At 37.7% G+C, this 20,287-nt stretch overlaps 1 protein-coding gene across 5 annotated transcripts in view; it reads left to right on the top strand.

The window, feature by feature from the left end:
* The window catches only part of ATF6 (activating transcription factor 6), a 215,404-nt gene that overhangs the window by 14,496 nt on the left and 180,621 nt on the right, over window positions 1-20,287 (top strand). For 4 of the 5 annotated variants that reach the window (XM_046681639.1, XM_046681640.1, XM_046681638.1 and 1 more), the window contains exons 5-8: window positions 1,366-1,472; window positions 6,477-6,606; window positions 7,437-7,640; window positions 13,860-14,080. In XM_046681639.1, coding sequence (XP_046537595.1) covers window positions 1,366-1,472; window positions 6,477-6,606; window positions 7,437-7,640; window positions 13,860-14,080 — 662 coding nt within the window. The remainder of the gene's footprint in view (window positions 1-1,365; window positions 1,473-6,476; window positions 6,607-7,436; window positions 7,641-13,859; window positions 14,081-20,287) is intronic. The other variant, XM_046681642.1, reaches the window with a different exon arrangement.

The raw sequence follows: 20,287 nt of genomic DNA, 5'->3' as shown, positions 1-20,287 counted from the left end.
GAACATGTATTAATAATTTGCATCACAACTCTAGGAGGTGGACTTGGAGCCGAGAGACAGTGGGTAAATAACCAGCACATTCCCCGTCTGAATTGCAGTCCTCCCCACCTTTCACTTCCTAGTCCCCTCGTTTTATGTGTTTATAGATCTTGCCTGTCTTTCCTCATAGAATATGGGCTACGCAAGCCTGGTGTTCTGGTTACTATTGTTGTGTAACAAACTTCTCTAAAACTTAGTAGCTTAAAACAACAATGATTTTATTGTACTCCTGGAATGTATGGGTCAGGAATTTGGACAGGCTGCACCATGAATGGCTCGTCTCTGCTTCATGAGGTCCAGACCTCAACTGGGAAGATTTGAAGGCTTGAGTAGCTTGACATTTGGGAGCTAGAATTATCTTAAGGCTTCTTCACTCACATGTCTGATTCCTGCTCTGGAGTGACTTGAAGACTAGGACTGCTGACTAGAATGCCTACACGTGGCCTTTCTGTATGGCCTGGCTTCCTCACAGCATGGTGGTCTCATGGTAGTCAGACTTCGAAAGCTCAAATGTGAGTGTTCTAGCACGCAAAGTAGAAGCTGCATTGCCTAATGAAACTCAGCCTTAGAATTCGCATAGCATTTCTTCCATACTCTATTGATTGAAGAAGTCGTAAGCCCACCTAGATTCAGATGGAGGCGAAGTGGACTCTACTTCTTGATGAGGCAGTGGCAAGATCCTGTTACAGAGGATCATGAGGGATGGTAGACATTTTGCAGCTAACTTTGGAAAACACAGACTGCTGCAGAAGCGTTCCTTTCCCCATTCCTACCCTTTTATAAATTTGATACCTAGGAACACTGGCTGGGCTGTAGTTGCTCAATAAATTTTTATAAATTAATAGTTCAACAGATAACATTTTTGTGAGTTTTAATGTCAAAAATGCTTTCCAAAATAATTCTTTTCTTTTTCTTATGTTTTAAAATTATTTTCTGGGGGGAATCTATAATGTTTTGCACATGGTATAATATTCAAAAGGTACAAAAGGTCTATAGAGTAGAGAAATGTTTCCTTCTGCTCTTGTTCCTCAGCCAGCAAATTCTGATCCCCAGAGACAACCACTGTTACCAATTTCTTATGTTTATTTTTCCAGAGAATTAGTGTAGATGTGAGTAGATATATATGTATACACATATATAATTACACAAATGGAAGCATACTAGATACACTGTTTTCTGCATCTTGAATTTTCACTTCATGATATATTCTGGTGACCTTAGCTTCTACATGATTGAATTTTAAGAGTAGAGTTTACCTTCTTTCTTATTCATTTTGTCCTGAGTTTGTATTGTCCAGAGAGAAAGTTTTTACTCCATGTTTTTCAGTTAAAGATATTAAGGCAGAACCTCAGCCGCTTTCTCCAGCCTCCTCAAGTTGTTCAGTCTCATCTCCTCAGTCAGTGGACTCTTACTCTTCAACCCAGCATGTCCCTGTAAGTAACCAATCTTTTACAGTGATTTTGGTCATACTACTATCTGGAAGATATGTATACGGGGGAGGCAGTTAACATCTATTAAGTTCTACTATGAGCCTTATTATCTCATTTAATCCAGAGGAGACTGAGTCTTGAGGAAGGGTCTTGGGGGAGCTAGAAAGTTGTTAGTCTTTTTGTTTTCGCCCTCCTTCCTCTGTGTTCTTGTCTTCATAATTTCGTTGTTTCATTATGCTTTACCAGTATCCAATATTTTTTTTGTTTATTGGCTTCTTGTCTTTTCTCCCTGCTACCCTCTCCACGCTCCCTCTTAGAATATTCTTTCTTTGAGGAGGTGGAAGACTGTAAGATGGTCTGTTTTTGTAACTCTTTAGTCATAGAACTTAGAATGGCCTCCTTAGTTCAGGAATGCCTAGCACTACGTTTTGAATAGGTTTGTTCTCCATCCAGACAAAAGCTCTGAGGCCAGGAAAAGGAAGTACCAAAGGATTAAGATACTTTTTGGAATAAGGAAAGAGAAAATATAAGAAGAAAAATGCAAATTAACATTTCAGTACATTATGTCTGCTGTGAATTTAGGTATCTTCATTCTGGGAGGCTCTACATCTAGTCAATTGCTAAATCCTCATGATTCTATCCACTTAATGTCTCTAGGGTTCATCTTCTCTGCCCCTGCTAGGGCATCATCATCTCACCTGGATTAAGTCAATAGGATTTTAACTGGTCTCTCTGCCTCCTACCTCCCTGAACCTTTCTTAGCAGGGGAATCTTCAGAGAGAAATCTTTCAAAATCATGAATTTGATTGTGTCAGTCTTTTGCTTAAAACCTTTCAATGACTTCCCAACTCTTACAAAGATGAAATTCAAATTCCCAGTGTACCAGGCCCTCCATGATCTGCTCCTATGTACCTTTCCAGTCTTGTTTCTCACTTTCCCTTCCTAACTTTGCACTCCCCTTAGCTTTCACTCTGCGAGAGTTCCTACCTGAGAGCTCTGATGCAGTCCACTCATTCAACAACTGTGCTAAGCACTGTTCCAAACACTGGCAGTGAACAAGAGCAGCGAGATCTCTGCTACAATTTTAGGTTTTTGCACATGCTCTTCCTTCTGCTAGGAATAGCCCCATTGTTTCTCTCCCCTTGGAAAACTCCTATTCATCCTTTAAGTCCCAGTTCAAAGATTACTTCCTTTTGGAAGCTTTGCTCTGATTGTTACTATTGGAAGTTCTCTGCCGTCCTACAATTGCTCCAAACATTTTATTTTTTAAAATTTAATTTCCCCTTTGCCAAAAATAAGTATTTTTTGAGGAAGTTCTTGAAAACTATCTAAAAATATCCTGTTTCTCATCAGACTTTAAATTTATTAATTTATTTGTTTATATCAGTATGGACTCACGGTTTCCTATTTGATTCTGCAGGTTATAATCCATTACTGTAATTCTTGATTCTGATTCTTATGTTGTCCTGGAGTTGGCCAGTGCAAGTCCCTTCACGCTGAGTCCTGTGTTCTTTTAATGTGCTCCATTGGGCTTTGACACCCTACATCAGGCTGATCCAGTGTGGGTGCCCTTGTCACCCTGCTCTGACTCCCCATGCCCAGCTGACCTTCTCCCGCTACCACCCCTGAACACCCCCACTACCCACCTTGGGATCTGACACTGCACCAGGCTGCCTCTCTGCATGTGTGCTGATCCTGCCCTGCCCCATCTAGTGGCTTTAGGATCAAATTATTCAGGAAGGAATATTTTCTAAGTGACTGTTAATACATTATTTTTCATAGGTTTTATTTTTAATATTTACATCTCTGATCCATTTGAAATTATCCTGGTATATGATGTGAGATACAAATTCAATTTTTGTTTTCCTAAATGACTATCAAAAGGATTGTTGCAGTACCCTTTATTAAAAAGCTCATCTTTTTCTCACTGATTTCAATTTTGTGTATTTGTTTTAAATTTATGTGAATGGTATTATATTAGATGTCTTTTTGTGTTTCTTTTAAAAATCAGCACAATATTTTTTTAAGATCGACTCCTATTGCTCTGTATACATCAATCTTTGCATCTAACTGCACAACGCTTGAAGTATATGTTTAGTATGTTTTACCTCCACCGCAGTGAATGTTGTCAGAAATGTCCCTGTGTGGGCCCGTGTGAGAATTCCTTTGGGATGTTATGCCTAGGAGGGAATTGCTGGGCGTGTACGGATGCTCAATTCGACGAGTCCTGCATGTTGCTCTCCCGGAAGGCTGTGGTAGTCTGCGGTCCCATCAGCAGTGCTTGAGGATCCTTGTAACTTCTCTTCTCTGCTAACGCTTGGCATTACCTGGCTTTCTAATTGTTGCCAGAAGGTGTAAAGTGTTTTTTGTTGTTTGTTTTGTTTTAATTTGTATGTCTTTGCTTACTGATTGTTTTCAACCTTTCTTTTCATGTTTATTGGGATCTTGGGTGTTTTTCTTCTATAGTTTATTCCTATCCTTCGCCAGTTTTTCTACTGAGTTTTTATCTTTTCCTTATTTATTTGCAGGAATTCCTTGTGTATTTGAGATATTAAACTCTTGTTTGGTTTAGACAGTGTGTATATCTTATTCCTTCCTGTTATTTGTCTACTAACTTTGTAGTCTTAATTGAATAGACTGTCTTAATTTTGAATTAGATTCGTCTTCTTTTTCTTTGCTTTTGGTTTATTTTTGAAGTTTTGCTTAAGAAGTCCTTCTCTACTTGCAGGCAACAAAGATATTCTCCTGCGTTTTCTTCCAGTAACTATATGGTTTACCTTTCACATTTAGATGGCTTAATACCTTTAGAGTTGACCTTAATATGTGGTGTTAAGTAGGAGTCCAGTTTTAATTTTTCTCTGTGTTTATGAACCAGTTTTCCCAATTGTATCACCTTTATAATTATTCTGTTAAAGAATATTATATATCTCTGTTACTCAAATTTTCTGTTATGCTTCTGAGTTTTCTTCGTATAGGTCCTGGCATTTCTTAGAAAATTCATTCCTAGGTATTTTATAATTGTTGTTAGAATTGTGAGCAAACTTTTTTTTTATCTTCTGTGTGGTTATTAATACAGTATCTTCATAGTGAAATATTTTTTCACTTGGGTTTCTTATATGTGTTCCAAGCAGACAGCATATCACTTTGCAGACAAAGGCACTTCTGTCCCTTCTATTTCTACTATTTATTCCTTTTATTTTATTTTCTAGTATAATTATGTTTGCTAGCATTACAGGAAAAAGAATTATTTGTTCCTTGGCTTGACTTTAATGGTAATACATTTAGTATTTCACCATGAAGTATGACTTTGGCTGTATAATTATGCATAGCTTTTTTTAATGTTAAGGAAGCATCTCTCTAATCCTTGTTTTCTTGGACTTTTATGAGGAATATTCACTGCATTTTATCAGATACCTTTTAAGCATCAAAGGCCATGAAGATAATAGTTTCCTCCTGTGTTATCTTGTACTCTTTGTTTTTTCCCAAATATATTTATAATTTATCTCATATATACTATAGAGTTATATAGTATATAATATATAAAATAATTTATATATGTAATATTCTCTGTAAGATTCCTATAACATAGCTTATGGCTACATGCTGAGTAGGTGTTAAGGATGAAGGAATGAAGCAGTTATTCTTACCAGCATGACAGAGAGTGACCATTTCTCCCCTATTCTTTCTAGGTCATTGAAATTTTTTCTTATCTGATGATCAAAAAAAAAATATTTTCTAGGGGCTGGCCTGGTGGTGTAGTAGTTAAGTTCATGTGCTCTGCTTCAGTGGCTCAGGGTTCGCAGGTTCGGATCCCAGGCGTGGACCTAGCACTGTTTGTCAAGCCCCGCTGTGGTGGCATCACACATAAAGTAGAGGAAGATTGGCACAATGTTAGCCCAACGACAATCTCCCTCAAGCAAAAAGCAGAAGATTGGCAACAGATGTTAGCTCAGGGCCAGTCTTCCTCACCAAAAAGAAAAATAAAATAAAAAGAAAAATTTTCTTTTAAAATTGCCTTTGGCTATCATTTGCTATTTCCTTCAGTGAAGTGGCTGTTCCTGTTCTTTGCCCAATTTTGACAAATATTTTCTTCCAATATGTATCTTTTAACTTTGTTTATGGTCTGTTTTTCATTATAAAGTATTTTTAATTATTTGTTCAAATCTATTTCTTTTTCCCTTATGGCTTCTGGATTTTTTGACTTAAGGAGGCCTACATCATACTGAGAGTAACAACTGTTCTCTTAACTTTTCTTTTAATACTCTTATAGGTTATTTTGAAGATAGTATGACGTGTGTATGTATGCTTATTCAATTATTATAAATAACGTCTTTTTGTCTTGGAATTAAAATGTGAGCTTTACCCTATGTTGAGTTTCTTTATGCTAACAAAATGAGACAGATCCACTGAATATTAAACGACTTTTGGAAAATATTAATATTATCTTTATGTATATATCTATCTCTCTGTAGTGTCAGTTCACGCATGAAAGAAAATAGCCCTGGTACTTTCAGTATTTTTCTTTCAAAACATTTGGGACAAAGGCAGTGTTAATAAATAGAAAAGGATAAAAATAGTAAGAATTATTTGCTTTTGAGATTCTCATAAGACTGAATAAGAGATCATGGGGAAAGGATATTGGCATTTTAACTGTAGCCTTAAAATAACACTGAATGTTTGTATGACTAGGAATCAAGTAAAATATAAAGTTTGTGGAAGGAAATGTAGAAGCAGATCAGATCAGTGATTCATATCTTTAATACATGAGGATGACATAGACATACTTTGCATTTTGGGTTATTTTTTCCTTTAGTGTTGATGGATAGTACTGATTTAGCGATAGTCTCAGTGCTTATATATAGTTTCTGATACACCACATCTTTGCTTTGAAGTGGTCTTGAAGTGTTTCTCTGTTTATATATGGATCTCGCCTCTCTTTCTAAGCAGTTTTCTGCTCAAGGATTGTATTCTTCTGCATGCATTTGTTTGTGTTTTGTTTTGCTGCAGGAGGAGTTGGATTTGTCTTCTACTTCCCAGATGTCTCCCCTTTCATTGTATGGTGAAAACTCTAATAGTCCCTCCTCAGCAGAGCCACTGAAGGAAGATAAGCCCATTGTTGGTCCTAGGAACAAAACTGGTATTACTCCATCTCCTAACTTCTGTTATTTCTGTTCTAGACTGAGCTTTGGTTCCATTTCTTAAAAGAAAATGTTGGATTAAATGTATGTTTATTAAGCTGGCTTACTATTTTTAAATTAGTGGATCCGTTTTGTTTGTTATGGATGATTAATGTGGAAAGGAAATGGAAGAAATAATCTTTGGTTGCCTTTGTCTTTATAGGTGAAAACTACTTTAAAATTGACTCAGGCCCTTATCATCTTCAGCAGAGATTTCAAAGTTTCAGTTAAAGATACTGAATGTGTGGGCCATTTGGCTGTGACATTTGTTACTTCGTTACCTCATTAACCTCTAGGCTTCACTCACTGATTTTAGTTATTCTCTTTACCAGCTCATGTGTCTCATTCCCAAAGCTGCAGCTTGGTCAAAAAGGAAGACCTCAGATTAAGGACTTTTCTTCAGTTCATTAAGATATAGAGTAGCTATGCTTAAACTCCAGTTAAAGATAGTTACTCAGAGGTGAAGATAATGTGTAGAGAAAGGTGTATGATAGAATCTGTTTTCTGTGGGGCCGGCCCTGTGGCCGAGTGGTTAAGTTCAAGTGCTCTGCTTTGGTGGCCCAGGGTTTCAGCGGTTTGGATCCTGGGCACGGACATGGCATCGCTCATCAGGCCATGCTGAGGCGGCATCCCACATAGCACAACCAGAGGCACTCACAACTGAAATATACAACTATGTACTGGGGGCGGTTTGGGGAGGAGAAGGAAAAAAAAAGAAAAAAGAATCTGTTTTCTAGGATTTGCTTAATTGCCTTCAGATTAATTTATGGTTTGTTTGGTTTTTCTCCAGAAAATGGACTGACTCCAAAGAAAAAAATTCAGATGAATTCAAAACCTTCAATTCAACCCAAGCCTTTATTACTTCCAGCAGCACCCAAGACCCAAACAAACTCCAGCGTGCCAGCGAAAACCATCATTATTCAGACACTACCAACACTCATGCCATTGGCAAAGCAGCAACCAATTATCAGTATACATCCTGCACCTGCTAAAGGTACCTAAGGGAAATCTGAGGCTGTGTATCTTTAATTGGAGGGCACTGAGGCTTGTCATATGATGTGTTTTAAATCAGGTTATAATTTCGAAGCACTTGCTGTGTGTCAGGAATTGTCCTTGGTTCTGAGGATATTGCAGAGTTGACTAATGTGTGGTTCCTGTCCTAACAAGGGAGATAGCTATCTGGATCAGTTACATCTAATACTTTTTTTTTTCAGTATTAATTATGAAAACACCTGTCTCTAAAGCTTGTGGTTTTATATAACCACTTGTAATGAAGAAGAAAATCTGGGAAACTTTCTTGGTGACATTTTATTCTGAGATTTTTGTGTTTATGAACTTTTTTGTTTTTAAGGAGAGGTCAGTATTGAAAATAATATGGTTCATTTCAGGTCTAATAAGGGTGTTTTGGCAATAGAATCAGGCTCTTAATCCCTGAGGAGGTGGCACGGTTTGTAAACATAATCTTGTACAGGGCCTTAGGAAGAGACCTGAACTGTCTTCAACTAGTTAAGAATGTGTGTGTTTCTATATATTAGCCACCAGATGGCCTCACTTACTTGATTCTACAAGAGGTTGAGGTCAGTAATCAAAGAAGTTCAAGTTCAGATTCTATTCAGATATAGGAATCATTTGCACATAGAGATCTCTTAGGCAGATTATTCGTCATTGTACTCATCCTGATAGGTGTACACATGAGTAAAGGAAAACCTGTGCAGCATTCTTTCCCTGGATTTAGCTTGTTGGCACCAAGTAGGACTAGGTGTTAATGGGGTATGGGTTGTAAATAAACACCAACAATTACATTTGCTTTTATGACTGTATTTCCAGCTATGGATTGTTAGCTCATTTCTTTGGAGCATGGTTTTAATGAGGACAAGGTCATCAATTTGATTTCCAAGTACTCTGTTAGCTTTGTTCTATTCTGTGTTCGTAGACAATATGACACTGATGAAAAGAAGAACTAGGTGAGAGACTGGATGGATCAGTGAAAATCCATTAGTCAATCCCTACCAAACAAACCAACCTGAAATTCCTGCCCTCTCCATACAGGGTCAAAACTGCTGCCTTTTTCATGGAAAAAGAGCAGTCCTGTTGAATGGATATTCTTGTGGTCTGTGAATGGATGTTAAGTGTTCATGAACTCCTTGAAATAAGATGCAAGATTTAGTGTATGTTCATATGTAGATTTTTCTAAGGATAGTCTCTAAAACTTTCCTCAGAATCTCAAAAGGGTCTATGTTTTCCCAAAAGCTGAAAATTTAAACTCGTGAAGAACGTCATTATAGTTCCCATAAGCTATTAAAACACATGTATAAAAAGTGAAAGTCTGACATTAATAAGATTAGTGTGTAAAGCAAGAGGTATTCCTAAATTATTTAGAACTTTAGTGCTTTCCCATTATCTGAAGATAGTACTTATTTAGGGGGAGCATATGCTAATACAAGGCACTTGTCTGTTTTTATAGAACAATCTAGAGAGGTTATTATAACATATAGATTAAGTGTATGTCTTCGTGGCCGGCCCCGTTGCTGAGTGGTTAAGTTCGTGCGCTCTGCTGCGGCGGTCCAGGGTTTCACTGGTTTGGATCCTGGCCGTGGAAATAGCGCTGCTTGTCAGGCCACGTTGAAGCCATGTCCCACATGCCACAACTAGAAGGACCTGCAACTAAGATATACGACTCTGTGCCGGGGGGATTTGGGGAGATAAAGCAAGAAAGAAAAAAAAAAAAGATTGGCAACAGTTGTTAGCTCAGGTGCCAATCTTTAAAAAAAAAAAGTGTATGTCTTCCACTTACTTGAGAATGGAGAGGGAGGAAGATGGCAAATATAAGACATGCAATTTACAGGTAATCGATGTACATATCAGTAGTAAATATTTGACCATTAAAAAAGAAGTAGTAATTCTTATAGGATTAAATTCAAATTCTCTAGCTTAGAATGTAAAACCCATCGTAGTTTGGTTCAGTTTAGTATTCTAAAGTTTATATTATTATTATCTCTCCTTTCTAGAAACCCCTACTTGTAGCCCAACTAACCTGGCCATTGTTCCTTGAATTCTCTTGTTTTTCCTAGTTTCTTGGCTTATACCATTCTAACTGCCTGAAATAACTTCTGCCTACTTCTCCATCTAAATCTTATACATCTGTTAAGACTGTTATGAATAGTGCAGGTGAGAGATGATGAAAGCCTGGAATATCAGTGAAAATGGAGACTAGGATAGACAGTAGAGATGTTAAAAAGTGTGGAGTCAGAGGACTTGGTAATTGGATGTTGTGGAAGTGGGGTAGAGGATAGAGAGGAAGGTATCCTGTCTTGGGCTTTTTGGGTAGATGATAGTGCAAATCGTTGAAATGGAGGATAGAGGTAAAATAACCTGCCCCAGGTCGTTCTGCTAGTGAGAGGTGGGGGTCAGAACTTGAGCCCAGGTGGTCTGGCTCAGAGTCTATGTAAGTAATCACTGTGCTGTATTGCCTCTAAAAGAATGCTGAGATGTGGTCCTTGATCTCAAGAATTCTGCTGTCTAATTGGGGAGTTTACAGATTTACATAGTTAAATAACAGTAACTATGAGAACTAATGATTTAATAATACATGCAAAGCCTTTATGGAAGCTATTATTATACAGAAGAGATTAATTATAATGATAATAGTAAATAATGGCTAGCATTTAAGCTCTTTCTGTGTGCCCCACCCTGTTCTAAGTGCTTAAGTGTGTTATCTTATTTAATCCTTACATCAACTCTGTGAGGACAGGTGCTATTATTATCTCCATTTTATAGATGAGAAAATTAAACACAGAGAAATTATTTACCCAAAGTCACACAGTTACACTATTTTAGACACAGTAGGCATTCCATAAATAGTTGAGACAGAGTTGGAAACCTTTGAAGAAAATTAGAAAGGAAGAGCTGACTCCCACAGTCAGTGCGTCGTACACAGTCAGAAGTGTCCAGTGTTGAATCCAGCCGTGTTCCATGAAGGGGGATTTGCATGTAATGCCAAAGAGGATTTTGAGCATGCTGAAATGGATAAACAGCCGTTTAGTATGTCCTTTTTAACCGTTTCCACACCAAGAACAGTAGTGACTCTGTTCAGCTGCTAACTATTGAAGGTCCCAAACAGTCCTTTGCGTGGTATTTTGTGATCTGGTGAGGGTCTAGCAGGTCGGTGTTGAGCAAATTGCCATGAAAGTTTTTGGTTCTTTTTCTTGAACATTGTAGTGGAACTTTAGTTGTTTCTCCTCATTCTGTCTTGAACCCAAACGTACCTAGAATATTTAGAGGATCTTTGATTTAGATGCTGGATAATTTGAGGATAGTGGGGCACTCTGGTGTGAGAGGCTTGGTGTGCATCAAGGAACAAAAGGAGACAACAGTGGTCTGGTAGGACTTGGAGCCATGTTTGGTGAAAAGACCTTGCCTCGGTGTTGGTCCATCTTCCTCCCTCGGTGATGCAGTTCTCTCCGCAATGAGATGGTGATAACTGAACAACAGATAATACAGACTTGGTTTATTTTTCTGAATTAGGTTTTTTTTTTATGAGGACGATTGGCCCTGAGCTAACATGTGCTGCCAATCCTCCTCTTTTTGCTGAGGAAGACTGGCCCTGAGCTAACATCCATGCCCATCTTCCTCTGCTTTGTATGTGTGATGCCTACCACAGCATGGCTTGCTAAGCAGTGCCATGTCTGCACCTGGGATCCAAACTGGCAAACCCCGGGCCGCCGAAGTGGAACGTGCGAACTTAACTGCTGTGCCACTGGGCCAGCCCCTAAATCTTCCACTTTTTGCTTGAGGAAGATTGTTGCTGCGCTAACATCTGGGCCAGTCTTCCTCTGTTTTATGTGGGATGCTGCCCCAGTGTAGCTTGACGAGTGGTGCCAGGTGCATGCCCAGGATCCAAACCCGCACACCCTTGACCGCTGAAGTGGAGTGTGTGAACTTAACCACTATGCCACTGGGCCGGCCCCATCTAAATTAGTTTTAAAAAATCATTACAAGGCATCTGTATATGTTACCTGCCAATGCTTTAAATTTGTAACTGGAGCTAGAAGTAGGATCCTTTATTTGACGTGACTTAATTCTTTAAGTTTACCACCTCCTCCATTCTTTGGAATAGTCCCCAAATTCATTGAACAGTGTTTAGGGTTTTTTGGGGCCTTTTTATTGTAATTTTTAAACTTAGGAGATGTGGAACACTACTTCTGATAATGCTCTTCTCAAAGTATGGGTTTAAGTCAGTGGTTCTCAGCCTGTAGACTGTGGACCTGGGGCATGGGTGGTGGGAGTAGTAGCCTTGGGCATTTTGTAAGGCATCTGCAAATCCATATTTGTGGCAAGCATTTTCTCTAGACTGAATAATTTGTTTCATATATCTTTGTGCTACTGTTTTTCCAGTTTGATGGCTATACTTCTGATTAATAATCTACAAATTCATTTAAAATCATTACCAAATTTTTTTTTTAAAGATTTTATTTTTCCTTTTTCTCCCTAAAGCTCCCTGTAGATAGCTGTGTATTTTTGGTTGTGGGTCCTTCTAGTTGTGGCATGTGGGATGCCACCTCAGCATGGCCTGATGAGCAGTGCCATGTCCGCGCCCAGGATTTGAACCATTGAAACCCTGGGCCGCCGAAGTGGAGTGTGCGAACTTAACCACTTGGCCACAGGGCCAGCCCCAATTACTAAATTCTTAATAGCATTTTCTCATCATGTATTTTCTCAACCCACAGAAATTGAAAGGACAATCATGATTATCTTGGATGACCATGGTATTTTTTGATATTAACTTATATTCAGGGTGGGAACCCTTGATTTAAGTTTTACATGATGATGAGTATGTCTTTTCATAGTACCAGAGTCACTGTAATTTCTTAATAAGTGTTATTAAAAAACATAACACTTGGTCCTATGCTATTTGTTTTATTTATTAGTTATTCTCATTTGCATATATGGTCTAAGCGCATTTGTATCTGCTAATGAGTCATTTCCTCACTTTTTATGTTTTTATTTCATAAAAGAAGTTATTCTAAGGGAAAATGAAAAGATAAAAATGTTTAGTGATCACTAATGCCCAAGTAAATTGTACATATTACAAGTCTATGAAATTATTTTTTGATCTTTTTTACTAATTTATAATTTGTCTTGGATAAAGTACTACTAATTAAATTCTGTTACTTTTAGTATGCTTTTTGAGGCCATCTAAAACATAAAGACTTTGAGTTTATAGAAATGTGACAAACAGATGTTCTTAACAAACAGGTGTTCTGAACCATTATTTGGTTTTTAGTTTTCCTTGATCCTTTGAAATACTGAGCTGAGTTTTACATGGGTCATGTTACATTGTCTGAAAGTATAATGCTTTTTTTTACCTTAAAGAAGAGTTATAAATATATATGAAGTTTTAGTTGCTGGTTACTGTAGTGCCTTTATTCTGCTAGATAGGCTGAAGCAGCTGTGGATGTTAGGCAAAACTTTCAGCACCTTATTAAATTGGCCAGATCTGAAAGGAAACAGTAAGCAAGTAAAATTTTTAGTAGACCAGTGTTATGAATTTTATGAGTCTTCTTTAGGTTAGTGATAGTAACTCTTCTCAGATTAGCATAATTTTAAAGTAATGTTAAATGTGAAGATTAAGGAAAGATTCTTAGGCCATTGGCGGGGGAGGGGAGTTGGTATTATCTACAGTCTACTTTAAATTACAGACTTATGTTTCCTGTATTTGTAGCTACAAACTCATCTCACATGTTTTTAACATTTTTGATATTCGTAGCCTCTTGTTCTTCTAGATAGTGAGTTACTAAATCTCCGTGTATTTTTGGTGTTGTGTGTATTTCCAAATCTTACTAATTTAAGATATGTGGTTCTTTGTGTTCCGTATAAAAGGTTTGTTATTTATAATATGAAGAATCCTTTTAGCCCTAATAAATTTCAGAGGTTAATACTTGGAGAAACCATTGCAAATTTGATATGCGAAAAAAATATGAAAATATATAGTTAATGATAACGTCAAAGGACATGAATTCGGTTGGTTTCATTAAAAACACAACAACAAAAGACACCATGAGTTTGTGCTACTCTTGAGAGTTAATTGGTGGTTTCAAATCCCTCGATGTGGTCTTACCTGTTAGATCTGCAGAAGAGACCTAAGTGTTCAGCAGCTTCCCCTGCCGGAGCAGTTACGCACCCGCTGATTCCTTTTCTTTTTGCTCTGCTGCAGGTCAGACCGTAGTGCTTTCTCAGCCTGCTGTGGTACAACTTCAGGCGCCTGGCGTTCTGCCCTCTCCGCAGCCCGTCCTCACTGTCACTGGGGGAGCCGCACAGCTACCTAATCACGTGGTGAATGTGGTACCCACTCCTGTGGCGAATAGCCCAGTGAATGGAAAGCTGTCTGTGACTAAACCTGTTCTACAAAGTACCATGAGAAGTGTGGGCTCGGATGTAAGTTTTAAACCTTCATGCTTTTTTAGTGCCTGATTCAAAAACAGTGTGTTTTGTTTTTGTTGCCTTGTTTTTGTTTCTTAAAGTTTGTTATATTGTGTCAGATGTGCTGAAATTATACATCCAATCGTTGGTGGAAAATTGCGGTAAGGCTGATTATGTTAGAATCTAAGTGAAAAGGTTTTTAAAAATCTGAAGTGGTTTGAGGAAAAGAGAAGTCTGCATACCTCTCTCTTCTTTAACTCCTTCTTTGGAACTCTCACCACCTACCTCAAGCCCCTCTCCCCAAGCCCAATCATATACTAGTATTTTACAGGATTCTTTCATGTTTTCTGATTGAAATATTTTTGGCAACTCCCTAGATAAGGGTCTGTAGACTACTTTTCAGTCAGGGTTTATATTTAGCTTCTGTCTTGACTTATTGAAGGGTTTCCACCACTGCATAATGATGACTTGCTACTCTTAAGAATTCTCTCTCTTAATGATTTTTTGGTGTTTTCCCATCTGTGAAAACCTTCACATTTTCTAGCATGTTGTAGGGATTTTTTGTAATTTATAAATCACAGAAAGTTTCCTAAGATCTGTTATTTCCTAAAACCAGTTATAGCACTTGCCAGCTAACTCTTGCTTTCTTCAGAAGTGATACAAAATACCTCATGTTATGTATTAAACAGGAATTGAACATCATGGGCCTAAAGTTTAATGAAATAACCAGTCTAACAGTGGATTCTCCAAAATTGTGATTGGGAAAGCAAACTCTATATGTTTTCTTTAAAATAAAAGTGTATGTTACTGGTTGTTAATATTGCTATTCCCCCTTTTCTTTAGGTGGAATACTACCTGCTTTAGTACTTTTAAAATCCTGTGAGTTATGTAAGGTTGTTTATCAAACTACTGACTAATCTGTCTACCAGAATTTAACAACTGCCACATCAGTAGCCCATTTAGTTGTGAAATTGCTCCTCTGTTGCATAAACATAACCAAGTGATCTCAATCAGCAGTATATTAAAGACACATAACAAAGCAATGTTATCTAATGAAACTAGAATGTTGAAGTTCTACAATAATTTCCATAGTTTGTATAGGCATTGAAAACAGTGCATGTCAAGACATGAAGGAGGAAGATTAGTGTTGTGTGAGAATAGACATGGATAGTGCAGGATTAGGCTTGACTATTATGTTAGTTTATTTTGAGGACTAGAAAAGGTAAGCACAGTGCTTATGGCATAGTAGGCACTAATACACAGTATGCATTGCACTTGAAGATGAAATGATATGATGCTGGGATTTGCCTTAAAATACTCTACGGGGAGGTGATGAGGACAGGATACAGGAACAAAATTGGCAAAATGTTGACAATCATTGAAGTTGGGTGTGTAATCTTCCCTTTTGGTGTTTGGGAAAATTTCTATAATAAGTAAATGAACAACAATAACAAAAATGTAAAAATATTCCACGATGTTTTCCATTAAAGAGTTGTACAACTTGGGGCCAGCCCAGTGGTATAGTGGTTAAGTTTGTGTGTTCTACTTCAGTGGCTCGGGGTTCACAGGTTCAGATCCCGGGCACAGACCTGCACACTGTTCATCAAGCCATGCTGTGATGGTGTCCCACGTACAAAATAGAGGAAGATTGGCACAGATGTTAGCTCAGCAACAATCTTCCTCAAGCAAAAAGCAGAAGATTGGCAACAGATGTTAGCTCAGGGTTGACCTTCCCCACCATAAAAAAAGTGGTACAACCAATAAAAGAAAGAGTATGCTTTTCATAGGAGACTGAGAAGGTTAAGAATGATGAAAGAGGATTATTAAAATGCTCCCTTAAAATTTCCTTTTAATGCTCTTTAAATTATGAATTTGAATGTTTCTTCTGTAATACTCTCCAAATAGATCTAACAATAGAAAATATTCTAAATTGTCTTTGTATAATGTGTTAGGACATTTAAAATATTTATTATGAAATATTTTAGACATGAAAAAGGTAGTGACTAATTAGAACTTGTGAAAAAATATAGATCAACAGTATATCACAGTTATTAAAAATATTAACATAATCTTAGTCTACATTCATGGAATTATAACATCCCATCATGGGACAGTCCAAAGGAACACAGCTAGGATGGGGAGGATGTCTAGAAACCATGTTACAGGTAGAGGAATGGTTTAAAGGTTGGCATGATTCATTAAACTGAAGAAGAGAAGACTGGTTCCTTCTAATCCTAAGATTCTGTGATACAATCATTGTATTTGAAAACCAGAGGAGGCCTTTTGTTTTCTTCTTGGCTTAATATCTGAATGATGAGCATCTTAATGTTGGCAATCATCATTGTATGCCACTGACCCATTTTGTAATCTCTAAACATTTCAATTAATTATTTGTTGGTCTGTTAGCCACATATCCTTTACAAGTTCTTTGGTGTGAAAGACCATGCCTGTTCTGCTTTTTCACTCTTAAGAGGGCTCTGTAACTTTGGTGAATAATTTACTGATGAAGTCTCCATCAACATTGAGGAACTGGAGGATGTGTGAGATGAGAAAGTATAGAACCAACAAGTATTCTCTTTTTTTAGCAATATTTATTTGCTGGCGTTCTTCCTACTTTTCAAGATTTAGAGTTATAAAAGAAAGACTCAAGTATTGTATGTCTAGTGCAAGAGACCTAAAGACGATTAGAATAAATTTTGTAGTCAACCTGCATTGAGGTTTTTGTGCTTATTTTTCCTTGGCCAGTACATCAGGAAGTGAACCAAGCCTTTTCAGTATGAGTTTTCTGGTAGAGGTTTTGACTTAATGTTTATTTCAAGTAAAGAAACATCAGTCTGTCCTATCAGCTGGCCAAGCCACTCAGGAACCCAAAGTAGTTCCAGAAAGAGCTGTAGAAAACTTTGATCTGCTCATATAGTCTCCTGGGTTAGTAACTCAGTTGACCTCAATGGTGCATGTATTTGTTAGACTCAAGTCCTGTGAAATTAGGATAAATCTGAATTAGTATCAATTTGTGTTTCAAAATGACCAGAAAGAAAAAATTTTTATCAGTACTTTTTGTGCTTTTAAACCAAAATTGTGGTGAAAAAATTGTCATTCAACGACAACAAAAAGTATATCAGTCTTTTGTGGCTTTGTAATGCTGACATGGCTTCTTTTTTCTACCTTTTTTTGTTCTTTTGTTTGGCTAGTTTCACTCTCCAGAGGCGTGCTACTGCCATGAGTAGCGTTTTTAGCATACCATATTCTGCAAACTGCATTAAGTGCCACATTTTCTGTTATGAAACAGTTTGCCTGGTTCAAATTATAATCTCACTCTTCCTGCCCTTTGCTGGTAAATCTGTTCTGTTTAACTCTTGGAAACCTCACCTAAGTTTTCAAGAAATATGGCTTGTTTTTGGCTCTGATCCTGATGGAAAAAATGAACATGGTCTCTCGTTTCAATGTAGAAATTCTCTTATGCCATTTCTTAGTAAACGGCTATCTTGGAACTACAAAGTTGCCTTCGTAGGAGAGCCTGCTTATCTTTCTTTAAAGGGCTATTGAATGTTGCCAGACATCAAACCAAGGGTTTGAAAACAGTCACTTTAAATTTGCATTGCACCTACTACTTCCACCTGCCCATCATAATTCCATAAAGTTCGTGAAACATTACAGCCCTGGTTTTAAGGCTGTGGAGATACGTTGTTTTTGTTATTGAGGCAAAAGACCAGGAAGAAAAAGTGGTGAAATATTCTATATCTTCCACAGTGAGCCAAGGTGGAGCAAAAATCCTTAATGGAAATCAGTAGGTAGGAACAGTGAGAAGAAAATGATGAGGAACTAAGTCAGAATTATAATTAAACATCAGATGGGAGGCTAATTAAGGGGTACAGACGGTACCAACAGGAGGCCCCAGGTCATCTTCTTAGCCCATTCAGCCCATCGAGCATCTTCCAAACTCTTTATTACCTTGCACGCTCTTTCTAATTCTTTACTTAGTGATCTTGACCCCTTTCAACCCAGTCCCTACCCTTTGGGAGTCTCTGCCCTGGGTTACTAAAGCCATCATGAGAATCTGGGTGCTGGGGGATCCCTTTCCACAGGGCTGTTGTTATTAGAAATAATGTGAAGGGGATTCCCCTGGCATGCCAAATTGGAACTTTGTGTTTCTTTTCTCTGGAGACAGTGTTACACAGTTAGATTCAAGATTTCAGGTATTGTTAGTGTTGTGAGCATAGAGTGATGTGATATGGGCCCAGATGGATGCTGCGCTCCCAGTGTTTCTTTATTGCAGTGGAGGAGTGCTGAGCTTTGGAATCTGGTGCTTTTACAGTGAGCTGTAAGCAAGTCTCCTCGCTGTCCTGAGGGAGACAGGGAGACATTACCTCATCTCTCAAGGTTGCTTGTTGGAAACACAACCCTGAGAAATGGCCTGGGTAAAGAGTGGTCAGGGCCTTGTATTCTTGGCGTACCCAGGAAGACGTATAGTAGCACTACTCATGAGAGACCCCCTAGAGGAATCTTTCAAGAAAAATGTGAATTTAAAAGAATCTGTTTACAATACAAAGCAATGCAAAGAAACTCTTAGAAAAATGGAGTGTGCCCGTGTTCTATTTCAGAAAAAAAGCATAACTTCTACTGTCACTTAAGCTGCTTGTTTTATCTATAATACCCAAGAATAGGTCTTCTGTTAGGTCAGAGTGTAAGCTGAATATCCTTAAATTATGTGGCTAGTTTAGATCTAAGAAGATAAATAATGAGTAGATGCTTTTTAGTAACTAAATAATAACAAAGACATTGAGATTATGATATTTTTTAAGGCTGTAAATTAGAGGAATCCATCAGAACAAATTCAGCAGGAAGGATTAGAGATCTGAAAAGCTATCCAGATTTTAGTTAAAAATTACTTCTGTGCTGACTACTTTTTGGCTTTGTTTCTGCCAGGGACTTTGCAAATAAAAGAAAAACATGCTTTGTTAAAATGTTTGCAGTTTCCTTTTAGATGGAGGTTTGGGGCTTCTAAAAATTTATCTTGAGTAAAGATTGTGGCAAGTAATTTCGTTTGTGGTTACAGTAACTGGAAAGGAAGTGAACAGAAGGTTTGTTTTTTTCCCCTGATGTCTTGCATCAGGTTATGGCAACTTTAGCATTCTTTATTCTATATTTTTCAGTTTGTCATCTTGATAAGTTTAATAAGTAATATGTTTAAAGAGATGCTGATTTATGTCATAATAAATAATTAAATACTTCTCTGTCCTTTCTCTGATTTCCATTCCTGCAACCTGTCCCTGGAGACTCCTTCTAGGGAGATAATCCTTCTATGCCCCACATGCTTTCTAGCCATTTGGTTTCCCTGCCCAGAAGTAGTCACTCTCAGTAGTTTTTTGTGCATCCTTCCCGAGACAGTTCCTTAATATATAAGTATTTACAGTTTTACTTTCTTTTCTCACTTAATGTATCTTAGAGATCTATCTATATCAGAACAGAAAAAGCTTTCTTATTCTTCTAATAGCTGCATTGTAGTTGGTTTCATAGGGGTGCCATAAATATTTAAGACTTTTGCAGGTTTTTTGCTTTATAAACATTCCTCCATTGAATAACTTGGTACTTATTTCATTTTGTTCATGTGCAAGTATATCTGTAGGAGAAATTCCTAGAATTGGAATTGGAGAGTGAGAAGGTAGGCCGTTTTTCAATTTTGATAGATATTACCAAATGGCCCTCCATAGGGGTAGTTCTAATTTATTCTTCTGCTTTCAGTGTGTGAGAGTGCCAGTCACAGGGCTTCTCAGTGCAGTCCATGGACAAGTTTCAGTGTTTCCATAAACAACTCCCCTTTCCTCACCTCACCCCTTTCCTCGCATAATTGTTTGTAATAGTTTGTGTGCATGTGCATTTGTCTAGAGAGAGAGTCCATAGTTTTCTATGTAGTCTTTTTTGATAGTTTGATTACTTGATAACTTTTGATGTAGTTTTTTTAATAGCTTTGTTGAGATAAAATTCACATACCATAGAGTTCACCCTTTTAAAGTATACAGTTTAGTGGTTTTTTAGTATAGTCACAGAGTTGTGCTACCATCACTGGTATATTTTCATCACCCTAAAAAGAAACTCCATACCTGGGACCAGCCCCATGACCAGGTGGTTGAGTTCGTGCACTCTGCTTCGGCGACCCAGGGTTTTGCCAGTTCAGACCCTGGGCGCGGACCTAGACCCACTCATCAGGCCATGCTGAGGCGG

Source organism: Equus quagga, chromosome 13 (assembly GCF_021613505.1).
Source record: "Equus quagga isolate Etosha38 chromosome 13, UCLA_HA_Equagga_1.0, whole genome shotgun sequence".
Lineage (NCBI taxonomy): Eukaryota > Metazoa > Chordata > Mammalia > Perissodactyla > Equidae > Equus > Equus quagga.
Note: the sequence above shows the minus strand (reverse complement) of the source record. Positions and strands in the feature narration are given on the sequence as shown.